The 18,537-nt window shown below is 39.9% G+C and overlaps 1 protein-coding gene across 1 annotated transcript; it reads left to right on the top strand.

Annotated features, from left to right (window-relative positions):
- Nucleotides 1-389: 389 nt before the first annotated feature.
- Nucleotides 390-18,479, top strand: LOC118570295. Its single transcript, XM_036168689.1, has 4 exons — nucleotides 390-586; nucleotides 751-1,197; nucleotides 16,242-16,360; nucleotides 18,415-18,479. The coding sequence occupies exons 1-4, from the start codon at nucleotides 390-392 to the stop codon at nucleotides 18,471-18,473; spliced, it is 822 nt and encodes a 273-aa protein (XP_036024582.1). The 3' UTR covers nucleotides 18,474-18,479.
- Nucleotides 18,480-18,537: the final 58 nt, after the last annotated feature.

The raw sequence follows: 18,537 nt of genomic DNA, 5'->3' as shown, positions 1-18,537 counted from the left end.
AAAAAAAGCATCTTAGAAGCCCCTAAAGGTATCTTGCCAACACACTGAAGGGATGATGATGGCTTAAATCAAGACAGAGATGTAGAGGCGGGATTTTGAGACTTTTGAGTGGAAAACCCAGCAGCTCCATTTAGCAGGCTTTAGACTGGTGACTTTTGCCACGGTCTCCTCATTGCATTTTTGAGAAGCAAACGAGGTGTGTTTTGTTGGGTCTGAGGATGCCAGGAAGAATGGAAAAGCTGGCCTCCAGACAGAAGCACGCAATGCCGTCGCCATACAAAGGACGCCACAGGTTGTGTGGGAGGACAGCCGCAGAAAATGGCCTCTAATTCTCGTGGAGGGAATGATGCACCTAGTATTTTTCCACTCCTGGTGACTCACAGCCAAAGATGGCGCCTGAAGCAGCAAAGGAGCAAAGGCGGGGGGGACGGGGCGTTGGAAAACGTGACGTTCTTAATTCTTGTTTTCAACACCGTGAACAGCGCCCGTGGGATCGTGAATCCGTCCTCCCTGAGAACTGGTGTGCAAGTGGGGCTGCTGCTCATTCACACTTAAAAAGCATGTTTCATTTTGTGGGCGCGACTGCGTAGGGCGGGGTGTGTGTGTGTGTGTGTGTCACAAGTCTTTCTCGGTTGCACTGCATGCATGCACTGCAGGCATGCATTCATTCATTCACGTTCTCCACGCTGGGCGCGTCGCCGTCAGCTCCCACTTCTGCTTCTCCCCACGGTCCTTCGAGTTCTAAGGCAGGCTGCTTTTCCCCCGCGGGCACGTCGGCGGCGGAGAGAAGGAGCCCGCGGGAGCCGCTTCCGGCTCCACCCACCCCCGCCCCGCGCGCGCACCGGGACCGGAGCGCGTGCCCGCCGGCCGCCGAGCGCCCGCGGGCACGAGCGGCCGAGGGCGCTCGGCCGCCGCTCGGGGAGGGGGCGGGGCCGCGGTACAGCGGCGCGCTCGGGCCCCCGGGGCTGGGTTGCCTAGGCAACAGCGGCCGAGGCAGGCCGGGCTGACGTCAGCGGGCGGCGCGCAGCCCGCACTGCGGCAGCGGGGCCCCACTCTTCAGAGCGCGCGTCGCCGGCGGTGGGTCGCGGTGGCCGGGCCGCACCACCGAGTCTCCTCCCTGGGGCGCCGGGGAGCCGCTTCGCACTGCCGGGCGGCCGCTCGGGCGGGACAGGCCGCGCTGCGCGCTCCTTCCTCTCCGTGAGTATCCCGCGGGCGCGCCGTGGCGGGAGCCGGGGTGCGGGCGCTCGGCCAGCCAGCCCCGGCGTCTCCGGGGGCGGCGAGGGGGCTGGCTGGAGGCCGGGAGCGCGGGGCAGCCCTGCGCCACGCGGGTCGAGCTCGGCCTTCGCCCCGCGGCCGAGGGATGCGGCTGCGAGCTACTTCTGTCTACTTTCCCGCTCTCCTGGTCCAGGCTGGCCCAGCGTGGTGCTCCGATGGAGGGGATGCAGCTCCTCCCTTTCTGCTCCCCGCTCGGGCTTAGATGGTCCTCAAGTTGATGCGTACCAAAGTCTATTCCCTTTTAGATGTCAGCCTGGGTGCTCAGTGGCGTGCCCTTCATTACATCCAAGAAGAGTGATCGGTGTGTTCTGTTTGTAAGAGGAGTCAGATTATGTCGGTAGGGTCGTTTCAGTATGCGTAACACCCCCTCCCTTCCCCCCAGATCGGAGTCCACTTAAAAATTCTTCTAAATGCTTGCTCTGTTTTTATTGTTACTGTAAAAAAACAAAACAAAACAAAACATACGCAGACACGTTCCTCTCCGTTTTTAAAAAGGAAAAAGATGCTAACAGGTTTTTCACCTGTTGCGTAAATGGTTGCTTGAGCTTTCAGGAGAAGATTGTGATGAGGGAGATGGGGGATTTTTGAAAGAACATTTGGAACAGATTCAAATGCCAAAATATTTTTTTAACAATATTTAGAATATTATTTATTTATGTGGACTATTGCTGATTTATTGGTTGAAATTATGCAAACATAATTTTTTTTGTTTCTTTTTTTCTTTGCTATGTAATTTTGTCAGTGAATCATCAAGTGCGTATGCTTTTTTCCTTGCCTTGATGTGTAGGCGCATACTCCATGTTTTTCAGAGAGGAGGGAGGGAACATAATCCAGTTAATTTTTCTGCGTAGTTTCTCTTAGAAGCTCCTGTAAAGCTCTTTGGATGGGGAAGTCTAAAATAATGGTATAATGATACCTAATATGTATGATAATTTTAAAAATAAAAAAAATGTTTTATAAAATGATATATACAAAATTCAGAGATGTTTTATTAAATCTAACCTTAGATTTTGGTGATGTTATTAATTAAATGAGTTACTAATCCTATGTGTTTTCTGTAGTATACATTAACATTAAAAGATGATTATTTCTGTAATATATTTAATGTGTTATTAAATATTAGTGTCTATTCAGTTGTGCCTCAAAATATCAAATAATAGTAGATAATATAAATATATTTAATTAATCGTGTATTTTCTTTTTAAATTATTTGTTGAATGGACATAAAGTAATTTTACTGAGCACCTGCAATGTGTGATTATTTTATTTTTTGCAATTTCCTTTTTCTCCTTTCAACAAGCAGGTGCCATTTTAAGATCACAGGCATTAAAAAAAAACAAGGCCTAGTGAAATTAATACCTTACCCAAAGCCATTTTTCAGTACTAGAATCATTATTAACTGCTTTTTTTTTTTTTTTTTTAATTGAGCCACAGACCTGGCCCTTCAGAGGCTAGCAGTGGAGAGGGAGGGAGGGGAAGAAGGAGGGAGGGAGGGAGAGGGAGGGAGGGAGGGAGAGGGAGAAGGAGGAGAGAGAGAGGGAGAGGGAGAGAGGGAGAGAGAGTGTGAGTGAGTTGGGGGGTTGTCACAGAATGGAACATTTTACAAGGATGGAAGTTTAGGGTTGAGATCAATGTATTGATGAAGATCAAAGTATCTTGGGGTACTGGTATCAAATTCAGGATCTTGCAGATGCCTAGCAGGCATTTTACCATTGAGCTGCATCCTCAGCTTCTCTTCCCCACAATAGCCTTAAAAAAAAAAAAAAAAAGATGTTTTTATCCTTCCAAGGTGGAAGAAAATTCTAGAAAGAATTTATGTACATGCGTCTCCCACATAACACATTCTTTAAAACTGTGGCTGTCAGCTTTCTGTAAACAGCTAGGGCACATGGGGCTGCCTAATTGTAAATCTGGTAGACATCCTTCAAATTTTGCAGCATCCTTTGACACCACACAGTGTACATTATTTTCTCTGTGTAATGCTTTTTTTCTCATTGTTTTAAAAACAGCCTCCTTGAATTCTTTTTATCTTGTGAAGTCCAGAGTTAAACCTTTTGGCATTTTGTGTTACTGAAACCATCACATATATAGGCGATGGCCAAATCTGCAGCCTCTATCTAATGGTTTAATACTTCCCTCCAAACATAATATTATGCAATTATTTTTATTAAACAATGTTATGATGGCTGTTATTACTGCTATATCTATTTGAAAGCTTGCTATGTGACAAATACTGTACCTAGCGTTTTGCTTATATATTCTTATTTGCTCTTTACAAAATCTTATGAGTGATTCATTTTTATTCCCTGAAAAATTAAGAGATTGAGGTCCACAGGATATCAGTCTTCTGGCAGATGAAACTGGGATTTGAACTCAGGAGTCTTATAACTAATCTGATGCTTGCAGTTGCTTAGTACTCCTCAGATGCCCAGTCAGTGTGCCTCACACTAAGCTAAGTGCCCCCATAGGAATTACCTATTATAAGTGTACCTGCTGTTCAGTGGTACTTGTTTAATGCACTGTGTTAAGTCATTTAACTGTTAGAATAGCCCATAGGACAGTGAGTGAGCACTGTCAGGCAAAGTCAACAAATAAAGAGGTGAATGAATGTCTAATGTCACACACATGGGAAACTAATGCTAAGAGTTGGGTTTAAAGCTGCTCTGTAATACTAATTGCATTATATCACTATTATATCAGCTAATACTATTGTCCCGTTATTCTAGTTCTAGACACGGAAGGCACCATCCTCGATTCTCCTGCCTCTACTAGTTTTTTAATGTTTCTAAAATATCAAAAAATTTCTGTTCAAGGGCAAAGGTATGGCCAAAGGTCTGATTACACTGGCCCTTGCAGCCTCTCTCTTGTAATTTGTTGTGGATTACAAAGTAGATGCCCAGGAAAATGTTGAGGATAAGTGACTGTTGAATGCTAGGACATCTGTATCATGCCCTCCAGCTCAAGGAGCATCACAGAAGAGTGGATGGGGAAAAATGGAGTAGCCGGAGGATGGATGGGATGTGCTGAGGAAAGATGTCTTCTGGACATGAGATAGTCATTACATTTATAAACTCACTGCACCTATGGTTGACCTGCACAAGGTTAGGCCCCTCAACATTTCCTCATGGACAGGCCCCTTCCTTCCCTGCCTTATGGACAATTGGCAGAATATGGTTGCTGGGCGAGAAAGCCATTTTCTTCAGCGATGTAGTCACTGAGAAGTTACCAAAGCTCCAGTAACTGTGGCTCATGCTTCTACAGGCAACCTCAGTTAAGCTCGTGGAGCACACACAGGGACTGAAAATTAGAGGGGACTCATTAGGGAGAGGGTTTCAGTGTGTGGGGGGCAGGTAAGAGAGGGAAATGGCAGAGAAACAACTAAAATTCATTATCTATGTATCTGTATATATGAAACTGTCAAAAACTAAGATTTAAAAAAAAAAAAAGAAAGAAAGTAGATGACTAGGTTTATTAGATCAGTATCTACCTGAAGAATAAATACAGCCTTTTATCAGTAAAAATATAATAGATTTCACTGCATGTATTAATAAAGGGATGACTTGTTTTGTGTAGCTAGCTACTTAAGTAGATTCATTTGTATAATCATTCTTTTCTTTTTAGTATTCTCTTTCTCCCCTTAAGGAACAAGGATGAGGATGCCTGAGAGACCTGGAACATTAACTAATAAAGCCTAAGTCAGTTCAAAATATGTTTTCTGTTTTTCATTCTCTTTCCTCCCTTCTTCTCTCACTTTCTAATATTAGCTCCAGTTTTAGTCTTGAAAATAGGAATGTTGTATTCTGAGGTAAGAATTGATATTTTCATTGTAGATGCATGGCCCCATCCTTAAATAAAACTGGCAGCTTGGGAAAATATGTGCCGAGTTTATCCATGCTTTCAATGGCTTTGACACAAAACATATAAGGTATTCAGTGCTAACCTTTCTATTGTCACATAATTTTCAGTGGCGTATACAGACATACTCAAATTCATTATCCATGAGTATGCTACTCTGCTGGTTAACGCTTGTCAATTTGACACAAACTAGTCACCTGGAAAAAAATAACCTTAATTCAGCAACTGCTCCCATTGGATTGGCCTTTGGGCATGGCTATTGGGCATTTTCTTGATTAATGAGTGCAATGGGAAGGCCCAGCCCACTGTGGGTGGTCCTCTGTTGTATAGAAAGCAAGTTGTGCAAGCCAGTAAGCAGTCTTCCTCTATGGTTTCTGTGTCAGTTCCCACCTCTAGGTTCCTGCCTTGATATCCTGCCCTTCATGATGGACTGTGATGTGCAAGTGTAAGCCAAATCAGCCCTTTCCTCCTCTAGCTCGACTTGTTCAATGATTTATCATGGCAAGTAGGGCAGCTTCCCTGCAGCTTATGTTTACTAGTGTGGAATAAGTGTGTCCTCTTGACAGTTTGAGTTCTTCAAAGCCTGTTAAGACATTCCTAATTAAAAGAGTCTTAGAAGTTTAACATACAAAGAGAGATGTTTACTGCTTTTCTCCATTTTTTGTTTTTGTATAAAGAGTTTATCAAATATAGTGCAGTTTGCTTAACTTCAGGACCCTAAACTAATTGAAAATGTAACAGCTTTAGAATGAACCTGATTTTTTTTTTTTCCTTCGAGACAGGATTTCTCTATGAAACAGTCCTGGCTGTCCTGGAACTCTGTCTATATAGACCAGCTAGCCTCAAACGCACAGAGATCCACCTGCTCCTGCCTCCCAAGTGCTAGGATTAAAGGCATGTGCCACCACCTCCCAGTTTAATAGCACAATCTTAAGTGCAGGATGTTCTATTCTATATATATATATATTTAATTTGGATAGCCCATATTACAAATTAGTCATCAGTTTTAATAATATTCTGATTGAGTCAGTGGTTAACCCTATTTATCAGCACTTGACGTAAAGCTGATAGATGTCTACTGGTAAGACATGAATGAAATTTATCTACAAAATTCATGTTTTATACATTCATTTTTAAGTTTGGTTTATTTTAAGAAATTCTTTAACAGAATAACAAAGTACATTTAATTAGTAAATAAATTTAGAGATAGTAATACCTATTTTAGGTTTGGTTTCTGCTCTAGGTATTTAACCTTATCAATAAAGCATGAAAGTATCCATAAAAATTCTTAACTGAATGAACATGTCTGTTTTCCTTGAATCTATTTATCCCTCATTTATTCCTCTTTTTTTCTTTGTTTTTTTGTGGAGGCAGGGTCTCCAGAGCCTTGGTTGATCTGGAATTCACTGTATACACTTTGCTGACTTTAAATTAATGGAAATCCTCCTGTCACTCTGTCTCAAACTTCTGGCCGCCAAGAACACACATATGGCATATGTACATACATGGATCCACATATGTACACATAAATAAAAACATTTTAGAAAAGATGCGAATCAACTGCTTACTCTGCACTATGCTTCATACCAGTACGGAGGGATATAAGCTGCATAGTGCAGTGGGAGAGACAGTGTGTTTATCCTGGCACACACATAATTATCTGTTTTCCAGTTGACTATGAAAGAAAAGGACCTCTGATAAGTTAGAAACAAGAAAACACAGTTGAGGTCTTTAGGCACAGTGTGTAAATATGAAGCTTCATCCAGTGGGTGAAGAATTCGATGAAGCTTACACCAGTAGAAGCAGCTTCATTGCCACGAGAGGGGTTTGTTCTGCCTTAAGACCTACAAAAGGAAATATAACTTGGGTATCAGTATCTAAGGGAACATTGGTCTTGATCTGAAACCAGAGTAAGAATGTCTAGAACCCTATGGGACAGGTAAGGGACTTGTTTTATTCCAGGTGAATGAGAAATCTGTAGTGTTTGAAGCAGGGGCATAATGTGATTTGATTTCTGTTTTAAAGGAATAAGTGTTCAGTTCTGACTACAGGCTGAGCATATGCGAGTCATTTCTCATGCAGAATGACCTTTGGAGGAATCACTGGTTTTATAGATAAAATGAAGTTTAGAAATGGTAAATAACGTGTCTCCGGTCACATGACTAACAGTGGGAGGTGCTATTGTGCCTCAAATATTATCTTAGCAAAGGAGGATTTAAGAGGAACTCTCCAAAAGGTAAGAGAAGTACCAGTGAGAACTGTGTCTGCCAAACATTCAAAAAATCATTTGAAGAATTAACAAAACTAGGGAACTCAAACATAGGACTATATCTTAACATAATAGTGCACATTTGTATCATAGTAGAGTAGTTTGGACAATTGCATGTCTTCATTTGTATTTAAGAGTTTGAGAGTGAAGTTAAAAATTGAAGTTGGCTTTGAAGAATTACTTAAAACTCCAAACTAATAGGTAAAAGAAAACAACCAAAAAAAAAAAAAAAAAAAGAAAGAAAGAAAGAAAGAAAACACCCTAAAAATCTAAAGAAAATACTTGCCAAATCTGGAGAAGACCTCTCAGTGAGTATTGTTCATTTGGTTATTATATGTAAATATCTGCACCAAATTATCACTTTTATACTGAAGTTACAAAGTTTGGAGCTGGGAACAGTAAGTCTATTGTGATAAATAGCATAGTAAAAGTTTACATTAGAACCACATCATTCTTAAATATTTAGTTCATATTAACTATTGCTGTCTACAGAAATAACACACTATTAAAGTGTGTACGATGTACATTTTTGAGGAAAATATCTTTTACTCAGAATTGTGAGGAACATAGGGAGTAATGTTTTATATCAGATATTCAGTATATTGCCTTTATTGGGGTTTCTTCTGTAATATCCTACCCTGGAGGACAAGAAGAAATGATTTTTAAGGAGTGATTATCCTTTCAAGTTGGAGACACACTTTGAAATGAGGAATTTTTGGTAGCATATTTTGAGGGGAACTCAAAGCAATAATAAATAAATCATCAGCTATAGCTTGATTTCTTTAGTATTATAAAGAATCTGTAATTGCACCCATTTTAAGTACACTGTTCAGTATTTATGCCTACTTCAGTATTTCAGTTCTATTTTTATTATGATCTCTTGTATTTTTATACACACATAAAACATACACACACTATCACCAAAAAACCAAAACCAAACCAAAAAAACCACAAATCTTATATATCATAGCAAATGGTACCATAGTCTTTGGCAGTTTAGTCATCAGTTAGAGATCATATTTTGTTTTATTCCTTTCTGTTTGTATGTCATTTAAAAATGTGCCATGTTAATATTCAGTTGTTTTCTGTGTGTGCACATGTGCACTGAGGTGTGAATGTCTTAAATTTTACACAATTGCTTTTACCATGGATCAGTCTCCCCCCCCCATCTCTCTCTCTTTCTTTCCCTCCCTCCCTCCCTCTACATGCACGTGTGCGCGCGCGCGCGCGCACACACACACACACACACACACACACCCTCAGCTTCAAAATCTCCATAACTGGGATTTCAGGCCTTTGCCACTGGGCCTGCCTTTAACCAAACAGTTTTCAAAGATCAAGCAAAATGACCTAGATTGCACCAAAGAAAATGTCATGTAACTGACTTTTACCTAGGAGAGTAGTTAGTGTTTATTTCATCCTAGAATTTGGAACAACTAAGCAACATAAATTTGATTTTAGAAATAGTTTGTTGTGCTTTGATAAGGTGCCAGAAGTCAGGTTATATGAGCCTTTTATTAAGGGAAGGAAACTAATGTAAGAAATGTAAAAGTCAAAAGTTCAGTATCCTAAATGTTCACGCACAGTGTCTATAATCCTAGAGTGCACCTACAGAGAGATGGAAAGTAGGAAATGGAGGATCTTCAGAGTATCCCAGGCCAACTAGCCTGGTTTATGTAGCAGTGAAGAGACCCCATCTCAGAGATTGACACAAGAAGGTTGTCCTCTGACCCTCATACAAATGCTGTGGCATATGCATGTCTGTACCCACTCACACAAACAAGTTAAATTTCACATGTGCGTGTGTGTGCGCACATATACACGCACAAAGAAATTTGTTTTTTTACAGATCAGGTATGTCCAAATTTCACAACCAAACAAAATAGCCACAAAGTTTAAAAATGAAAATGGAAAATGCAGATGTTGAACGTTCCATAAAGAAACTGAGTGCTTTCTCATGGTGTGAATATATATTGAAAGAATAAAAAATCTGGAGAACCTGCTTTATCATTGAGCTCCAGGCCAGTGAGAGACACTGTCTCAAAGGAAGTGAATGGTGTTCTTGATGATGTCATCCACAGTTGACCTCTGGCCTTCACATGCATACATACATACAAGTATCTGCACACACATGTGTGTTTGCCCTCAATGTATACATACACAGACATTTTTTTAAAAATGTAACGATGTTATTTGTCTGTAGATAGTGAGAAGTTAGCTTTGTTTTATAAAATATGAAACAATTGCTTAAAAGAATTACTGAAAAGCCAATAATATAGGAAATATAGAAAATAAAGAAAAATCCAGAAAAATCATGAAACAAGGAAAAAGGAACAGGACAAGTGGAAGTAAATAGAAGATGATATATTTAAACTCTGCCACATCAGGAATGACATGATGATGGAAAGTCAACTCAAAAGAATTCAAGATGTGGAGAATTAAAGACTGGCAAATGAGAAAGTTACAAGTATACAATGACTACAAAGACCCACTTAATAAAGACAGGTTAAGATTTAAAGGATGAGCCGGGCGGTGGTGGCGCACGCCTGTCATCCCAGCACTCTGGAGGCAGAGGCAGGCGGATCTCTGAGTTCGAGGCCAGCCTGGTCTACAGAGCTATGGAGAAACCCTGTCTTGAAAAACAAACAAACAAACAAAAAAGGATTTAAAGGATGGAAGAAAGGTTAGCATGCTAACACCTGTCAAAATAAATTTAAAGTATTATGTTAAAGTACCTTTTAAAATGTAAAAAGTTGCCGAGAGTAAAGAAGAATGTAAAAGCAAAGTTTGGAGGAATATTTCATGATGAGTGACAATTTTCCAGGAAGATGGCAGTTTTAAATGTGTATAAACACTTACCAGGTGTTCAGATACACCACACACTGATGGAAACAAGGTGACAAGTAGACAAGCAATAATTACAATTATAATTACACTGTCCTAGAACTTACAGAGTATACAACCAGGAGCTCATTAAGACTATAGAAGAGTTGAGTAATATAACACCATTTGAAAATTTACATTTTCTAGAACGTTCTCAGCATGAAACATTGTTTTCAAGTGTGTAAGATCTAGCCTCTATACCCAATGCTTTTCAAGGCCATGAGTATATTTTAAATGTAACAAAAATATAAATTCAGTATAAAAATTTTTAAAGAATACAGAGCACATTCTTAGACAACAGAAATCAAATTAGAAACAACCAAAAGACATGTATACGAAGTATAATTTTTTTAGCATTTAAACAGAACTCTAAATAATAAAGAAATCACAAGGTATATTAGAAAATACTTTCAACTGACTTGAAATAACAGAAAAATTAAGAGCTTCTTCCTAAGCAATATTTAAAAGGAAGTTTATGATACAATAATGGGTTGGGTGATAAATGTCACCTTTATATTCTTATGTTTGAACAATTGGTCCTTTGGGAATATTGTGAAGCCTTTAGGGGGTGAACCTCTCAGGAGGAAGTATGTCACTAGGGGTGGGCTTTGATTTGAGGTTGCTCACTCTGCTGCTTGTGTGCAGATGAAGTGTGATCTCTGATTCCTGATTGCCAGACCACTCTTAAGCTCCTGCTTTCATGCCTTCTCTGCCATAATGGACTATATTGTCTCTGGAACTGTAAGCTAAACAAACCCTTTCTCCTCTTAGTTGCTTTGGTCATAGTACTTCGTCATTGCAACAGAAAACTAATACACTAAATGCTTATGTTAAATAGAGACAGTTGTCTTATCAGAAGCTTTCACAAAATATATATATATATGAAGGACAAATAAGCCTGAAATAAACAGAGGAAGAAAATAACAAGAGTAAATCCAAATGTAAGTCTTTTTAAAGGAGTGGTAACTTGGCTATTTTATATATTCAGCATCCCAATTTCAAGCTTGATGACTTACTAAAGATACTCACAGTACTCAAAAGCTAATATACCCATACTTGGGTTGTGTTGGCTCAGAAGGATACAGATTAAAATCAGCAGAGAGAAAAAGCACATGGGGCTCAGCCCTTAAGAATCCAGATACAGATGCTGGGCGGTGGTGGTGGTGCACGCCTTTAATCCCAGCACTCGGGAGGCAGAGACAGGCAGATCTCTGTGAGTTCCAGGCCAGCCTGGACTACCAAGTGAGATCCAGGAAAGGCACAAAACTACACAGAGAAACCCTGTCTTGAAAAACAAAAAACAACAACAACAAAAAATCCAGATACAGATATTAAAGTCGTGGTGTCTATTGTTTTGTGTGTATGAGAAGATGTCAGTCACAGATAGATATGCAGTGCCTGAGTGACTGACTAGCTACTCTCATTTCAGAACTCTAGACAAACTATATTCACTATAAATCATATTGTTTCTTGGGTCATAGTAATACAGTATGGCTCAAGGCTTCACGTACATAAATATTCTAACCTAACAGAATATCCCAAGAGCTAGGAATTACCTTTCTAGCATCCATCCAAGAGGTAGTCCTTAAATTAGACCTTGTTTGGGATTTGAAGTAGACATGAAACAATTTGAAAAAAAAAAAAACCTTTATATTAATAAATTTTAAATTGATTGTTTTGTTATTTGACAATTTTATAATTAGGTATGATATATTCTAATTATTTTCCTTCCATCCTCCCACCTGTGAGGCCCCCTTCTCTACAAATCTCTTTTCCCACAAACTGAAATTTTTGTTTTATTTTGTGACTCACTGAATTTAACCAGGACCATGTGTGTGGCCCAGTCCCTTTCATGAATCCACCCTTGATACCAAAACCAAAGATAAGATTTAAAAAAAAAAACCAAAAAACAGAAACTACCAAGCCATATATCTTTTGAAGACAGTTTCAGTCAATTTCAACAAAATACTAGGGAATTAGTATTCTAAGACATCCTGACTTGATAGGGTTTATCTTAGAAATTCCATTGTTAGTTTAGTGTTAGAAAAAACTTCAAATTCACCATCTTACATGACTAAATAAGAAAACCGTGCTGGGCGGTGGTGGCGCACACCTTTAATCCCAGCATTAGAGAGGCAGAGCCAGGGGGATCTTTGTGAGTTGAGGCCAGCCTGGTCTACAAAGTGAGTTCCAGGACAGGCACCAAAACTACACAGAGAAACCCTGTCTCGGAAAAAGAAAACTACAGATCATCTCAAATGCAGGAAAAAAAAAAAAAACAAACTTGGAAATATTCATTACTGTCTCCTGAAATTCTGAGAGACCAAAAGTAGAAAGAATTGCTATCATTTTATTTTCAGTTCATTTCATTCTTAACGGTAAAAATAAAGAATGATGATGTCCTAAGCATCTCTCTTTATTTTCACAAGAGCATTAGAAATGTTGCTCAGAGTGACAATAGCAATTTAAAAAGACATGAAGATTGTAAAGAATTAAAATATTCTCTACTTTTACAGAGGACATGTTTAACAATGTAAATCAAGGTACAAAAACCAAATATATTTTATACAAGTAGTGAATAATTTGAAATTTTAGAATATGTGTATAATAGCACCAAAATGTGATTGGGCATCGTGTCATGCACCTATAATGTCAGCACTTGGGAGGCAGAAGCAGAAGGATTGCAAGTCAAGGCTAGTTTGGTATGTAAAGCAAGTTTCAGATAAAGGGCTCCATGAAGAGACTCTGCTTCAACAAACAAATGAGCAACAAAAATGTATGTCAGTGGAGGATAAACATTTAAAAATTTTGTGTACACAAAACTCAGTTGCTGAAAATAAAAACCTAATAAATACACAATTACCTCATGGTTTAGGAGAATCAATATTGTTAAATGTCTGTTCTGCAAGATATTATGTATTGCCAGGCGGTGGTGGTGCACACCTTTAATCCCAGCACTCGGGAGGCAGAGCCAGGCAGATCTCTGAGTTCGAGGCCAGCCTGGTCTACAGAGCGAGCTCCAGGACAGGCACCAAAACTACACAGAGAAACCCTGTCTGAAAAAAAAAAAAGAAAGAAATTATGTATTGAATTAGTTCAATCTGAATCAAAATGCAACTTTTTAAAATCTGGAAAGCTAATTAGAATACATATTTGCAAATATGAGCAGTTGGCCAAAGAACCTAAACAATATGAAAAAACAAAATTGAAGAAATTACACAATTAGACCTATTATAAAGCTGTAGTATTCAAATTAATTTATTAACTTCTAAAATATGCATACATCTTAGTGGGAAAGAGTAAATCTATAAGTAGATCCATTGTAGAGTTGGTTCATTGATTCTTCTTCCTCTTCTGTTGAGAGTTGAAAACCATGGTCTTGCTCATGGTTAAGAACATGGTCTACCACTCAGTTATAACCCTGGCCAGGTTAGTTGATTCATTATATAATTGGCAAAGTTATCAGTGAAGAAAAGGATAATCTCAACAAAGGGTCTTGGAACAATTGAATGTCCATACAGAACATAACCATAGCATTCTTGGAAAATAACTAGAAATAGATCAAAGAGGGCCGGTAGGTGACTCAGTGGAATGTTTGCCTTGCAGGCATAAGGATCTTAGTGCAATCACCAACAGCCATGGTAAGAAAAATCAGCTGTGACATGTTTGTAAGTCTATCTACTTTCCCAGTATTTTCTTGTTAGTTAGACAAGCTTCCTAAAGAAGTTTCAAGGTAGTAAGGGATCTTTTGTCTTTAAAAACTTGATTGGCACCTGAGAAATGACACCTGATTTCTTCTGGCCTCTACATGCACACGTATACATGCATGTCTGCCACCTTCATGCATGAACACAAATACAAATGGATCAGTGGGATTCCTTGGGGCCCCACAAACTTTATAGGATATAGCCAATGCTATTTGTTGTACTCCACCATTTAGTGGTAATACCCTATTGCTGAAGACACCACATGAGTTAAATAATATGGAGAGATCGAGCTGGTCATCAGTTGGAGAGTTCATCCATATTGTCTGGCTTTCATAGTTCTGGACAGTGCTGTGCACCTTACCAGAGTAAAAAAGTAATCAGTTTCACCCAGCTATGAACCTCAGTTTTCCCACAGCTACTAGTCCTCATGGAAAGGTATCTACTTAATCCAATGGTGCTGGGGACTCTAGTTCATTTCCCACAGATACTAGTCCTCAGGGAAAGGTATCTACTTAATCCATATGGTGGTGGGAACTCCAGTCCATTTCCTTGGGTGCTCATTAGGCTTATCCCCCACCTCAGAATTCTAGACCATGGATCTCAGGGCTTCTCTAGAGCTACCCTAAAGAGCCTTTCCCAATGAACTGTGGTTTCTCCTGTGCTGGTGTTTTTGTTTGTTTGTTTGTTTGTTTTGACAGGGTCTCTCTATGTGGCCCAAGCTAGCTTCTTAACTCCTGGGCTTTCTGTCTTTGTCTACCAAGTCGTGAGTCTATAAGTGTGTGTCATCACCCAGCTCTGGACTTTTCTTTTGCCCTTTTCTTTTCTTGGCAATTTCATTTGTTTTTATTCACTTCTGCTTTACATTTTTGTATTCTTCCTTTTCTCCTTCCAAACCCATTTTGATTCCCAGCTAGTCCTCTCCTACTTTCGTGTGTCCCTTCATTAGTTAATTAGATCGCTTTGTATGAGCTTTGTATGAGTTATTTGCTGGAGCATGGATTAGTTAATGGTTATACCACTGAAGAAAATGACCTCCCTTCCATAGCAACCATTAACTAACAGTAGCTCCTGGGAAAGGGGTAAGGGTCCATGATGGACTGCTGAAGGGCCCCATCCTGTGCAGATGTGTTTTCATAAATGGGACAGTCACACCAAATTTTGAAGCAGCAGTTTGTGGCACTCCTCTCCATCCACCAGCTCTTACATTCTTTGCCCTTGTAGTTTAGAGGTACACCCTGGGTCTTGGAGAGGATTATTGAAATGTTCCTGATAGGGTTAGATGTTCAGCAGTTACTTACAGCACTTTGACTGGGTATGAGTCTATACATGCATCATCACCCATTGAAAAATGACATCACTATGGGCAGAAATCTGCAGCTAGGGAATACCCCAGGAACTCACAAGATTGTCCCCAGCTAAGACTCATAGCAGTGGTGGAGAGGGTGCTTGATGTAGCCTTCCCCTGCACTCAGATTTGTGTCTACCCTAATTGTCATCATGGAACCTACATCCAGTGACTGATGGAAGCAGATACCAAGACCCACAGCCAGGCACTTGGCCAAGATCCTGGAGTTCAGTTGAAGAAAGGGAGGAAGGATTATAGGAGCAAGGGAGGGGGTCAGGATCATGATGGGGAAAACCACAGAGATAGCTAACCCAAGCTAGTGGGAACTCATGGACTGTGTACTGACAGCTGGGGACCCTGCATTGGACCGCACTAGGCCCTCTGAATGTGGGTGAAAGTTGTGTGGCTTGATGTGTTTGTGGGTCCCCTGGCAATGGGTCCAGGACTTATCCTGGGTACACAAATTGGCTTTTTAGAACCCATTCCCTATGGTGTGATGCCTTACTCAGCCTTGATGCAGGGGGAGGGGCTAGGTCTGGCCCCAACTTAGTTTGCCAGCCTATGTTGATTACCCAAGGGAGGGAGGCTTTACCCTCTATGAGAAGGGGATGGGAGTGGGATGAGGGCAGGTTTAGGGGAGCAGGAGAAGGGGAGAGAGGGAGAGCAAGGGTTGGTATGTAAGGAAAAAATGTTTTTACTAAAAAAATTATAAAAAAGTAAAATGACATCACTGCCCCAGGCTGAGAGCCATGCTACTCTAAGAGTGTAAACATATATTTATAGAAGGCAGTTTGATATGCCCCTTTAGCAAAAACAACAATAGTGGGTCCCCCTGACCCAGTGGCCTTTGACCTCTAGGAAATTTTTTTTTTTTTTTTTTTTTTTTTTTTTTTTTTTTTTTTACCAGATTTGGAGTCCCAAGCTGTATTCTCTCCCATGGAGCAGACTTCAAATCCAGTCAAAAGTGTTTGTTTACCACCAAAATAGTCCTGACACTACTGCACCAAGGCACATCTTACCTGCCAGGTTCATGATATAGCACAGCATCATCCGGTATTATATGCACTTGCCATTGGGAAGGATGCTTTCAGCTCAGTTCCAGCCTGACTCCTCTGTGTCCTCTAACAAAAGTGTGTGGTGTCTTCAGCAAAAGAGTTAGACCATCTCGTTCTGGTGGACAACCAAAAACAATGGCAGTAGTCACATTGATTTGGGAGCTTCTGGGACTCAGATGGTCAACAGCTCACAGGGAGATATTCTGTACCTTGCATTGGGATTTTCATTTAAAAACGTGACTTCTGGGAGTAGCATATGGGGTCTCTCCAAGCTCTTTTTCTTATTTAAAATTTCTATATTTTTAAGAATTTTTTGTGTAAGTACTGTGGTCCCATTTTTCCCTGCCCTCCTTCCGCTCCTCCCGTGTCTCCTTCACTCCCTCCACTCCGTTCCCTTTCAAATTCATGACCCCTTCTTTCATTATTACACACACTGCTGAGTCTGCTCAGTGTTGCTCATATGTATATGAGTTTAGTGTTGACCCCTTGAAATTGGGCCTGTCAGGGGCTTCACCCCCAAAGAAGACTGATTCTCCCTCTCTCAGCAGCCATTGATTGCTTGTAGCTCTTGATCAAGGGTAGTGCCTTCTGAGATTTCCTCCATCTACACTGATTTATCAACTGCTATTGGCATTGTGTGGATCCTGTTTAGGCAATTGTATTCTTGAGATTTCTTGAGCTTGTCATTCTTTGAGAAGAACATCTCAAAGCAGATGCCCTTGTGTTCTGGCTCTTGCATCCCGTCTGTGATGTTCATGAGCCTTGGATGTAGGAATTGGATTATACAGATGTCAGTGGAGGTTGTATACCTCATGGTCAGTTGTTCTCAGCATTTTGACTGTGGTAGATTTCTATAATGGTTTCTACCTGCTGCAAAAAGGAGCTTTGATAAGAGGTGAGAAGTATACTTATCTGTGGGTATAAGGATAAGCATTAGAATTTAATTAGAAAATATACTGGTTTCAGAAAGAGGCAGTTCTCCTCTAGGGCCCACGTAATACAATTCAACATGGCTTTTTCTTACAAACCTTTAGTTTTTGTTAACGCTCTCTTCTCCCCACATCTTTCTTTCATCTGTATTTAAACCTTTTCATATCTAGTATTCCCCCTTCATGCTCTACTGTCTTCGCTCCTGTACTTACATCATTACCTCCTTGCCGCCTCTTCCAATGCTGTGGCCTCTTTCTTGCTCCCTGGCCTCTACAGATACTCCAGTTTAAACCCACAGATTAATCATTCAAAGCTAGGGTCTGCCTATGTGAAAGAATATATAGTGCTTGCCTTTCTGGGCCTGTTAGCTCATGCAGTATATTTTTCAGTTCCATCCATTTCCTGTAAATTTCTTTTCTTAATGGCTGAATATGAATGTAATCTTGTTTATTTTTAAATTCTTAAGAGAATTTCTTTAACTTACTTTCTAACTGGTGACATTCCTTTATGAATTTTAGCCTTTTGCTGTTTTTTATTAAAATTCTCTTAAATAAATTTGACAAAGAGGTATGTGTTTATTGATTTGCCACTTGAATTGCTAGTATTTAGCATGTCAGTGATATAGTTGAAAAAAATGCAGGATGACCTTTCTGAGTAATCTTGGCTTGAGAGTATAATTATGAAGCAAGATTAATAACCCATGTGGTTTTTTTCCCCTTGGGAAACTTGAAATCTTTTATACTCCATAGCTGTTTGGCAGGTTTTCTCAAACATATCTTAGCCAAATTAAAATTTGGATCACTCTACCAATAAGGAAATAGCAACAACGATTAATTTATTTCTGCAAAGTCCTTAAGTACTCTTATCAATATTAACTAACTCAGCTAATCTGAAATCACTTTTAGAGATTTCTAATCTAAATCTACAAATAGAAATTGAGAGTGCTCATTAGATGCTCTAGAGAAGTATCATTCTATCAAAAAAAAAACAAAAAACCTAATTGTCTCAATAGTGTTGGTCACAACCTTTATTTTTACCTCTAAGCACTTAAACTCTGCCGAACTGAACATTTCTTGTTATGTTTTCTTTTCCTAGCTTGCCATCTTAAGAGCAATCTTCAGGATATCTTAGAAACTCACTCCATCACCGGATAACCTAGAGCTCTGAGGAGCACGGGACCAGCAGCTGCCGACTCCGAGGACGATGGTAATGTAGAGG

Source organism: Onychomys torridus, chromosome 19, assembly GCF_903995425.1.
Source record: "Onychomys torridus chromosome 19, mOncTor1.1, whole genome shotgun sequence".
Taxonomy (NCBI): Eukaryota; Metazoa; Chordata; class Mammalia; order Rodentia; family Cricetidae; genus Onychomys; species Onychomys torridus.
Note: the sequence above shows the minus strand (reverse complement) of the source record. Positions and strands in the feature narration are given on the sequence as shown.